Source organism: Mytilus californianus, unplaced genomic scaffold (genome assembly GCF_021869535.1).
Source record: "Mytilus californianus isolate M0D057914Y unplaced genomic scaffold, xbMytCali1.0.p SCAF_1, whole genome shotgun sequence".
Classification (NCBI taxonomy): Eukaryota; Metazoa; Mollusca; class Bivalvia; order Mytilida; family Mytilidae; genus Mytilus; species Mytilus californianus.
In genome coordinates this window covers 107,539,454-107,551,070 of record NW_026262581.1, presented here as the reverse complement: position 1 = coordinate 107,551,070, position 11,617 = coordinate 107,539,454, and the positions used below count along the sequence as shown (strand labels likewise).

General features: G+C 33.0%; 1 protein-coding gene across 1 annotated transcript in view; it reads right to left on the bottom strand.

The window, feature by feature from the left end:
* Positions 1-10,697, bottom strand: part of LOC127729528 (ubiquitin carboxyl-terminal hydrolase 15-like) — a 57,670-nt gene extending 46,973 nt beyond the window's left edge. Inside the window, exons 1-2 of the mRNA XM_052237367.1 lie at positions 10,552-10,697; positions 9,604-9,734 (exon numbers count right to left, since the gene is read on the bottom strand). Of these exons, the coding sequence (XP_052093327.1) occupies positions 9,604-9,734; positions 10,552-10,679 (259 nt within the window). The 5' untranslated portion in view covers positions 10,680-10,697. The remainder of the gene's footprint in view (positions 1-9,603; positions 9,735-10,551) is intronic.
* Positions 10,698-11,617: the final 920 nt, after the last annotated feature.

The following is an 11,617-nucleotide window of genomic DNA, read 5'->3' as shown; positions in this document are numbered from 1 at the left end:
ATACAGCTCTGAATTTGGATTGTGATTAAATATTTGACACAGCATAGGTTTCTGACACAGAATGAATGTGGTCTAAGAACTTAAAAATTTTAAATTGGACATTCACCTATTATGGTCCAATATCCAAAATCTAAATACATGGTTAGATTCAGCATATCAAAGAACCCCAAGAATTCAATTTTTGATGAAATCAAACAAAGTTTAATTTTGGACCCTTTTGATCTCAATGTGGACAAAAATGATAACAGGGCCCAAAAATCAAAAATCTAAATACATGGTTAGATTCAGCATATCAAAGAACCCCATATATTCAATTTTTGTTGAAATCAAACAAAGTTTAATTTTGGACCCCGATTTGGACCAACTTGAAAACTGGGCCCATAATCAAAAATCTAAATACATGTTTAGATTCAGCATATCAAAGAACCCTAAAAATTCAATTTTTGTTAAAATCAAACTAAGTTTTATTTTGGACCCTTTGGACCTTTATGTAGACCAATTTGAAAACGGAACCAAAAATTAAGAATCTAAATACACGGTTAGATTCGGCATATCAAAGAACCCCAATAATTCAATTTTTGATGAAATCAAACAAAGTTAAATTTTGGACCATTTGGACTTCAATGTAGACCAATTTAAAAACGGGGCCCAAAATCCAAAAACTTAATACACGGTTAGATTCAGCATATTACAGAACCCCATATATTCAATTTTTGTTGAAATCAAACAAAGTTTAATTTTGGACCCCGATTTGGACCAACTTGAAAACTGGGCCCATAATCAAAAATCTAAATACATGGTTAGATTCAGCATATCAAAGAACCCCATATATTCAATTTTTGTTGAAATCAAACAAAGTTTAATTTTGGACCCCGATTTGGACCAACTTGAAAACTGGGCCCATAATCAAAAATCTAAATACATGGTTAGATTCAGCATATCAAAGAACCCCATATATTCAATTTTTGTTGAAATCAAACAAAGTTTAATTTTGGACCCCGATTTGGACCAACTTGAAAACTGGGCCCATAATCAAAAATCTAAATACATGGTTAGATTCAGCATATCAAAGAACCCCATATATTCAATTTTTGATGAAATCAAACAAAGTTTAATTTTGGACCCTTTTGATCTCAATGTGGACAAAGTTGATAACGGGGCCCAACAATCAAAAATCTAAATACATGGTTAGATTCAGCATATCAAAGAACCCCATATATTCAATTTTTGTTGAAATCAAACAAAGTTTAATTTTGGACCCCGATTTGGACCAACTTGAAAACTGGGCCCATAATCAAAAATCTAAATACATGGTTAGATTCAGCATATCAAAGAACCCCATATATTCAATTTTTGTTGAAATCAAACAAAGTTTAATTTTGGACCTTGATTTAGACCAACTTGAAAACTGGGCCCATAATCAAAAATCTAAATACATGGTTAGATTCAGCATATCAAAGAACCCCATATATTCAATTTTTGTTGAAATCAAACTAAGTTTAATTTTGGACCCTTTGGACCTTTATGTAGACCAATTTGAAAACAGAACCAAAAATTAAGAATCTAAATACACGGTTAGATTCGGCATATCAAAGAACCCCAATAATTCAATTTTTGATGAAATCAAACAAAGTTAAATTTTGGACCCTTTGGACCTCAATGTGGACCAATTTAAAAACGGGGCCCAAAATCCAAAAACTTAATACACGGTTAGATTCAGCATATTAAAGAACCCCAAGAATTCAAGAATAAAACCCCATTGAAATTGATCAAGAAATAAGCAATTTATACGAAGTATCTTCTTTTGCACAATACTGAGCAATTGATTATTTCTTGCTATTGCGCAATACTGTACAATTGACAATTTCTTGCTATTGCGCAATATTGTGCTATTGGATATTTCTTGCTATTGCGCAATACTGTGCAATTGAAGATTTCTTGCTATTGCGCAATACTGTGCAATTGAAGATTTCTTGCTATTGTGCAATACTGTGCAATTGAAAATTTCTTGCTATTGCACAATACTTATTATATAATAATTTACACATCCTGTTTGGTGTGTATCTCCTACCATATCATTATTATTTGCTTTTAAATATAAATCAGAAATAACCAACTTAAAATGGAAAATTCTAAAAGAAAAAAAAAAAGGAAAAAAAGAAAAAAAAAAGAAAAAAAAAATCCCCCCCCAAAATTTTTTGAACCCCCTTATGATTCATCACCCCCAAACTCAATCTCAGCCTTCCCTTTGTGGTATGGTACCTTGCAGTACAATTTCAGAGAGATCCATACACTTGAACACAAGTTATTGTCTGGAAACTAGAAAAATGCTTATTTTTGGCCCCTTTTTGGCCCCCAATTCCTAAACATTTCGGGCAATTACCCCCAAACTCAATTCCAGCTTTCCCTTTGTGATATGGAACCTTGTAGTACAATTTCAGAAATATCCAAACACTTACACACAAGTTATTGTCATGAAACTAGAAAAATGCTTGTTTTTTGCCCCTTTTTTGGCCCCTAATTCCTAACATTTTGAGGCAATTACCCCCAAAATCAATTACAGCCTTCCCTTTGTGATATGGAACCTTGTGGTACAATGTCAGAGAGATCCATACACTTACACACAAGTTATTGTCTGGAAGTTACAAAAATGCTTATTGTTGGCCCCTTTTTGGCCCCTAATTCCTTAACTGTTGGTACCATAACCCCCAAAATCAATCCCAACCTTCCTTTCATGGTATTGAACCTTATGGTAAAATTTCATGGAGATCCATTCACTTAAACTAAAGTTAGAGTGCGAAAACCAATGTGTCTTCGGACGACGCCAGACGACGCCGGACGACGACGACGACGACAACGACGACGACGACGACGACGACGACGACGACGCCAACGTCATACCAATATACGACCAAAAAATTTTCAATTTTTGCGGTCGTATAAAAACAGCAAAATTTCCTTAAAATTACCAATTCAGGGGCAGCAATCCAACAACGGGTTGTCCGATTCATCTGAAAATTTCAGGGCAGATAGATCTTGACCTGATAAACAATTTTACCCCAAGTCAGATTTGCTCTATATGCTTTGGTTTCAGAGATATAAGCCAAAATCTACATTTTACCCCTATGTTCTATTTTTAGCCACGGTGGCCATCTTGGTTGGTTGGCCGGGTCATCGGACACATTTTTTAAACTAAATACCCCAATGATGATTGTGGCCAAGTTTGTTCAAATTTGGCCCAGTAGTTTCAGAGGAGAAGATTTTTGTAAAAGTTAACGATGACGGACGACGGACGCCAAGTGATGAGAAAAGCTCACTTGGCCCTTTGGGCCAGGTGAGCTAAAAAGGGCATGTCAAACATTGTCTTATGTTAACTGCAGGGGTTTCAGCTAGGAGTTTTGAGGGGGGTTTAGTCACTTTAACGCTAGATGAAAATCAACCTTATTTTGGGTAACAGTATTAAAGGGACTATGCAAGGACGTATATTACAAGCTCAGTCTTCCCTAGAACATTTTTGATGCATGGTAGGTCTAAGGTTAAGTTGCAATGCAGAGCGCAGCGGCGTTTTGTAGAATTATTTTTATTTCATTAGTGAAATGAATTGTGCATGTCAGTTAAAATACTACACTAGATCTGCAATACAGTCAGGAACTGTTCTTGACTAGTGTTTCCCCTATCACACAAAAAGGGCATGGTAACTTAATTGAAAAAGGGCATCTAGAGCGCGCAAAATTTTATAAAAATTCGTAAGGGTTCCGTGGAACCCAGTGTCTCGCCTACTTTTGCTGTTAATCGCAGGCTCAACAAAAATGAGGAAAAAAAAAATAAAGATATTCCTATCTATACTATCTTTTGATTGTAAGTAGCTTCTGTCCAAGTTTGGTAAAAATCCAGGATAATTTATGAATCTAATAAATGTTTTAAAAACTTAAACTGCAGACTGTATGTAATGTTGACTGGAAGAAAAACTAAGTCCATTTATAAGTAAAATACGGAAAAAATGGAACAAAATTTTATCAAAATTTCCTTCTAGATACTAGCTTTTGATCATAAACAAGCTTCTGCCAAGTGTGGTACAAATCCAGGATAGTTTAAGAAAGTTGTTAAAATTTTAAAAACTTTAACCACAGAGTGAATGTAATGTTAACTGGCAGAAAAACTAAGTCCATTTATAAGTAAAATACGGAAAAATGGAATTTTTTTTTTACAAAATTTACTTCTGGATACTATCTTATGATCATAAACAAGCTTCTCTCCAAGTTTGGTAGAAATCCAGGATAGTTTAAGAAAGTTATTAAAATTTCAAAAACTTTAACCACAGAGTGAATGTAATGTTTCCTGGCAGAAAAACTAAGTCCATTTATAAGTAAAATACGGAAAAAATGGAATTTTTTTTTTACAAAATTTGCTTTTGAATATAATCTTATGATCATAAACAAGCTTCTGTCCAAGTTTGGTAGAAATCCAGGATAGTTTAAGAAAGTTATTAAAATTTCAAAAACTTTAACCACAGAGTGAATGTAATGTTTCCTGGCAGAAAAACTAAGTCCATTTATCAGTAAAATACGGAAAAAATGCATTTTTTTTTACAAAATTTACTTTTGAATATAATCTTATGATCATAAACAAGCTTCTGTCCAAGTTTGGTAGAAATCCAGGATAGTTTAAGAAAGTTATTAAAATTTCAAAAACTTTAACCACAGAGTGAATATTTGTGGACGCCGCCGCCGGAAAGTAGGATCGCTATGTCTCGCTTTTTCGACAAAAGTCGAAGGCTCGACAAAAAGGGCACCTACAGTGTATGGAAAATTAACAAAAGGCACCTACAGTATGCTGAAAACAAGAAAGGCAATAAATTGTCATATTGCATTGGTAAAGTATGGACTGGCAGTTGTTGAAGGAATTAGAACTCAAGATAGCAAGTGTATTGTTTCAAAATATGAAGATTAGGATATAAGATCTGAAAATCTAGTTCAAAATTTCACTTCAATTAATTCAGGGGACAGTTCTGATCAACAAAAGTTGGGCCCCTTTTTTTTAAATCAGGATTCACAGTATAAATGAACTTGTAGAACTTTGTAAGATAAGCGGATTAACTGTAATCACAACTTTATAACACCTGTTGTAAATGTTAATAAGCTGAGGGTCCTAAACTTGCCAGAAACATGAAGACAGGAAGAAAGGGCATTTTTTGAGACAATGGCGTCATTTATTAAGACAAAAAAAGGGTATGGCGTCATTTAAATAGGGCATGGCGTATATCCATGCTAAACCTTCTTGGGGGAAACACTATTGACTGTATTTCAGATCTAGTGTAGTGTTCCGAACAATACCTTACATTTTCTCCAGGGGCCAACCTGGATCCCAAAACTTTTTTCCAAGGGCCCAGTAGAAATTTTAAGGCCCTACCAGGGTATTTTTACTACAGGTACATACTTATTAATAGTCTTGAATGTTCTTTAATAATAAAGACAATAATATATGTTTGAAATGCCTAATACATGTAGCCCAGTGTTTCTGATCATGATAGAAATAATAAATGAATTATAATAAACCACATTGAGTTTTTCAGATTTAAAATCCATTTAACCATGTCTTTTCAGACTGTTAAACTTATATTTGTAATATTATATATAAAAAATCCCCACCCCCTTTTCCATTTTACACACCCCTAGATGTAGAGTTTTAAAGTATTATCAGTAACACCCCCAGAAAGTATTCATTTTTAATGAAATAAATTAGCAGTTAATCAAAATGAAAATCTTACTGTCTATAAATAACAATGAAAAGTAACTGTTTCTTGTTAGAGGGGTTTCCCGAATTTTTCCGCCAAAAAAGCACATGGCTTTCAACAAATGTAAACAAAGCAGTCAATTTGTGATCATGGATTACAGCTTTAATTAATTTAATTTGGATAAAGATATTCAATGAAAGGTACAGTCAAGCATTGTTTTTACTTTCTTCTGGATTAAAACTAGTTTAAAAGATCACTTTAAAAAAAAAAATCTTTGACATATAAACAACAGACGATCTACAGATACATCAAACTCAAATTGTCATCTTTTTAAAAATATTGAAATTGAAATGCTGACTGACCGAATTTAATGAGAAAAATTATTACAATGGTCAATTATGAAGTTTAATTAACGGATTAATGACCCATCCGATGTCGATAAGCGGATTATCTGTAATCACAACTTATTACACCTGAGCTGTAAATGTTAATTAGCTGAGGGTTATAAACTTGTCATAAATATGAAGACATGTAGAATAATTGTATTTCTTCAAAATATTACAGCAATAAAGGCATGGACTTACGAAAAAGAGCAGGGCGTCTTAAAAAGGGCACAGGGCGGTACTCGGGGAAAGGACGGGCGGACAGCTCTGTGAAAACCACCTAGCTGGAACACTAATATAAGAAGTCGTTTGACAGTTTTGAACATTAGGTAGAGCTCAACATTTTGAACATTTTTTTCTACATTTTTTTATCTATAGCAGTTTTCAAAATAATAGGCAAAACTTGCATTTTATCCCTATGTTCTATTTTTAGCCATGTCAACCATCTTGGTTGGCAGGCCGGGTCAACGGAAACATTTTCCTAGTCCTGTTGGAAGTTCTGCTAGCCAGGGCTTCAAAAAAATATTTGAGCCAGCCAGACATTTTTACTTATTCTGATTTCAACCCTGTACGATTTAGTAACAAAAGGCAATCATGACATGGTAATAATTTGAGCATCATAACAATGATTGACATAAACATGATAACAAAGTTCAGACTTATGATATAAATTTGATGTTCTATAATCTGTTACATCGACAGTGCATCATACAAAATGTTCAACATAAGAGTACTAAAATCTGCCTTTGGCTCTTTATTAATGCAATATCACGCTGTCAAACTTTAAATTTGTTTTTAAAAAGCACATTTTCCTATTACAGGATGTTGACCTGACAATGGTAAAACACAGGAACAGAGACGGATACGTAAAATTTGTGCATGTTTACTGCAGTGTTCTCCCCAGGATTTTTGGATAGCACCAGGGTAACGCGTGTGGACTTCTTGGTGAAATATTTCATGCAATCAGTTGTGTCGCGTCACTTAGCTCTAGTTACTGTAGTTTTTATGTCTCTTGTTTTGTTTTAACACTGTGGTACTGTGTTATGTAGACATTGATTCAGAAAATTATTGGTAAAAAAAGAAGTAAATAAAAAAAACAGTTTGTATACTTTAATATTTTTTTAAAATAAATAAATTATGATTCATAATAAAATATTCATCTGAATTTAAAGTAATTAAATCTTTTATAAAATCCAAAATCAATAAAAATAAAATATCATTCAAGAGAGAACAAAAATGTTCAATTTAAAAAACTTTCTAGTTTCTAGAAAAAAAGTTGTTGTATGTGAAAGGATTCCTGTCATAATAAGATATAAAATTAACAAGAACAATTGCAAATATTGTTTTATTATTTGAACCAGTTTCTATCTTAGATTTTAATAAAAAGAAATTTTTCATAAATTTTAGAACATTTTGCCATAGATTTCATGTAAATATTAACCTTTCTTGTCTTTGGTGATAATCAAACATAGATACAGACTTAATACTGCCCTAAAATCTAAATCTTTATTTGTCATGAACCATTTAAAAAGAATTCCTAAATCTATAAATTTATCTTTGGTCTATAGATCTATAAGTAACCATATTCAATGTCAACAACTAAGTCTCCCTATTTTCCCGCCTAAATGACAGGAAGTAGATATAAATAGATTTAACATGTGCTTATGGATAAAATTTGCAAGATTACTTCTATTATTCATTAATAATAATTATGGATACAGATATCCAGTTTGAAGGTACAGTCATGCATTTTATTTATAAAATATAATAGATTGCAATTAGTTGTAAAAAACTTGAATATTCTACGTGAACTAACTGGGTCTGACCATGTGATATGTACAGACATACTACAGTTTGAAACCCGACTATTATGCAATAACTATGTCATAATTAAAGATAATATTGGCCATGGTTTAATCAGAGACATATAATACTATAATATAAGAATTGGGAAATGTATAGTTGTCCATTATATGTAATGAGCCACCATTATGATGTACAAAAAATGTACCTATCGGGTCAAGACACTGTTTGTGTACAAAGTATTTGCCGACTTGTCACAGGTCAGTGCTTGGGTGGAGAGTGAAGCCATAAAATAGTTATCTGTGATCATAAAGTTATGAACTCTTAATTAAAACACAAAAGAATCATGTTACAAGTGTTAATTACATCGATTAAATCCAATCAACAAGGTTAACCTCATAAGGTAAATCGAACACGTGGTGTAAACAATCTGTGTTGAACTGGTCAAATTTCACCTGGAATTTTATACCGCACGGAAAAGATTTAACAAGTCGTTTAAAACTTTACCGATTTACGATTTTTTAACTGAAAATTTTAGCTCCACAGAGAAAAATTATACATCGCGGTAAGAACGATACCACCACGGTAAAAAATTATACATCGCGGGCCCGTGGTCGTTTAAAGGCCTGGGGAGAACACTGTGTTTAGGTTACAAAGCACAATTGAGTTTAAATAGTTCATTCCACAGTTACATTGTATTTCTACGAGAAAATACTTGAAATGAATGTAAGATAAAGGTATCAATGATATTTTTAGATTTTTTGGGATGCAAAATTAAATCTCACACATGTGCACGTTAGTAAGGTGGTTCTGTCGTTATTTTTCACTTAAATCTTTTTTTTAACATAAAATCATATTTTTATATGTATTTCTGATACACTAAGGCTACATCATTTTTACTAAACGAATCAGATGCAAACAGGTCATATCTATCAATGCATCATAACCACAGTACTGTTAATTGGAAGTCTCAGCATGAGCAATAAATAATACCCCCAAGTACTGAGAACTGGATATTGAAAGTACCGGAATTGCGTTCAATACATGATATCGGTCCACCCAGTTATTTGTTCTATGTTTAAAACATGTAGAAAATCAGTTCAAATTCCTGGAAGAAGTATTGATTTCGATTGGCTAAGACAAAAATAGTGAGGAAGGGATTCTCCACTTTCTATATTGCTATCGCCAAGAATTTTTTTATTAGTCCATCGTGCATATTGGATGACAAGTTTTGATTGCCTGATGCACAGATGCACAAATGTTCTAGTTGAATCCGGGTCCATTCGCGCCCATTCACGTTTGCCCCCTTTCACTTTCGCACCCTTTTTATTGGTTTTGTGTTTAATAATTTTGTAATCGAGTTTTGGTAGGTGTATTGCTGTAAATTTTTTTTTTTTCATTGTTTCAAAATAAAGTGAGATTCTGTCAACATTTTTTTGTGTTGAACAAATCTTAATCATGTTTTGGTTAGTGTATTTCTATAAAAAAAATATTGTTTCTAAATAAAGTGAGATTCTGACAACGTTTGTTTTTTGTGACCGTTCTAGTCTCGGGGGTCTGGCTTGTGGATTTTTTAACCCCTGATTTGTACTGTAAATGACCTTTTGAAGTTATAGAAAACAATGTATAGAAAATATAAAAAACAATTTCTTCCAATGCATCTTTTGAACACCTCTTTCATACCTTCTTCAACCAATGGAGAATTATCCACTGGTCCTGGATTGGCTTCAGACTGTCCAACATTAAAGGCATCCCAACTTTCATATCCAACATACTTTTTCCATTGTTTAAACCATTTAGTATCCAATAAAAACCTAAAATCATACATGTATAATGGTTTTTAAAATCCCATATAGGATAGCAAGTGTTGTTACATCAAATAGACAAATTAAAAGGTAGGACTAGTGTTTTTTTGGGAATATTTAAAGTTCCTCTATAAATTGAAAAACGTCATCTCAAATGACAGTGATCGATACATTGCAGTTTAAAAATATCTGATCAAAAACCTGGTGCCAATTTCACATGACGGTGATTATACATGTACCGGTATATGAAAAAATATGCTACAATATTCATTCAAAATAATGTCAACGTCAATGGGTTGAAGTATGACTAAAACAACTTTTAATGCGTGAACAAAAAATCCAAGTACAAATGATTTCTTCGCCGAAATGTCTCGTTTCCAATGAAAAATGTAACGTATTTTAACAATTAAATTATGAATTTGAACAAGCAGGAACAAGAGTTACAGGGCCTCTCTTGCTTTCAAAATGACGTTCACAGTTATGGTTTATCTTTTCTTGTCCTCGAGAGAATGGGTTTGCACATAGAACTGTCATCAAATCACTTTCGATTTGGCTGCATTTACTTTCGTTTGCGTTTATACCCGGTATACACCTTATCGCTATTTGTCCGCCATTACTGGACATCACACAAGTTCCCGTAAAATTTTGACGTCATAATAGAAAATATCTGACGCCACAATGGAAAAGTGATTGTTGTATGACGTCAAAAGTTCGAGCGGGACTGATTCTCGGGTCAAGCGGGATTAGCGATAAGGTGTATTGAAACCGAAACCAAAATCATAAATTGCATAAATACAAATACACTTAACATAAATGTTTAACACACCATTTATCATCTCGTTTCAGCGGCTTCTTCAAAAGTTCCTTTAACTCAGACTTTTGATTCTCTAGCAGTGCGTTGGCATTAGAAATTGCAGATTGGGCAGAAGAGTCCGTAACACCACCTTCAGCCATTTTAGAAATGACAGAATTGCGAAGAATTTGCCAAATGTAACAATGATTTTGATTGGCGGAGGAGTGAAAATCGTCATTGACGGTTAATTCCGTAATCGCCCGATGTGTCCCAAGGGTCCCCATAGGGAAAATCTAATTAAATCGACTTATCTTTTCTATACCTGTTACCAAACGAGTTACCGTCGTCAATATGAAAACAGAAGTTGCATGAGTTCCAAGATTAGGTACACTCATTATTATTTCATTAAAAATATACTTAATAATTATTACTTCTAAACACTTTCTGACTACAGTAGGAAAAAGGTGAGTAGTGGAAAGGGTCTATTCGAATCAATCCAGATTGTTTTTAATTTGTTAGAAATAAAAATTAAACCAAAAAGAAAAAAAAGAAAAATATAGGATGCTGAAATTCTCCTAACTCAAGTCAACATCAACAATAAAAATTGAGAGAATTTAAAAGATTTTGATGATGATGCATCAGATTCAGCCGCAGGACCAGGCGTACATTGTAACAGTTTTACATGTTGGTGAGGTCATTTTCAGCCTATAGCTATATACTCTCACGATTTTAGATTGTTCATGTACAAAACCAATCTAAACAAAATGCATATACTATAATGAATGAACATATTAAGTAATGAAATGCTATGCCTAAAGAAAACATGGATTTTATTGTTGTTTTAACATTATGATATGTGAAGAGGTAACTTTACATGTGGGAAGTTAAAGGTGTAAAATCAATTGTTTATTATTCGTACAAGCTGCAAATGTGTCTTGTCAGTTTAATTCATTGTACTTTATGGGGAACCGAAAGAGGTTCTAACATATATTTTTTTTATTTTCCAATAACATTTCTGAGGCCCCCAACAATTTTGTGTTTAGAGTTTCGATACCTACATTACTTTATGTCTCAAAATGTCTACCCTAAAAAAAATAGT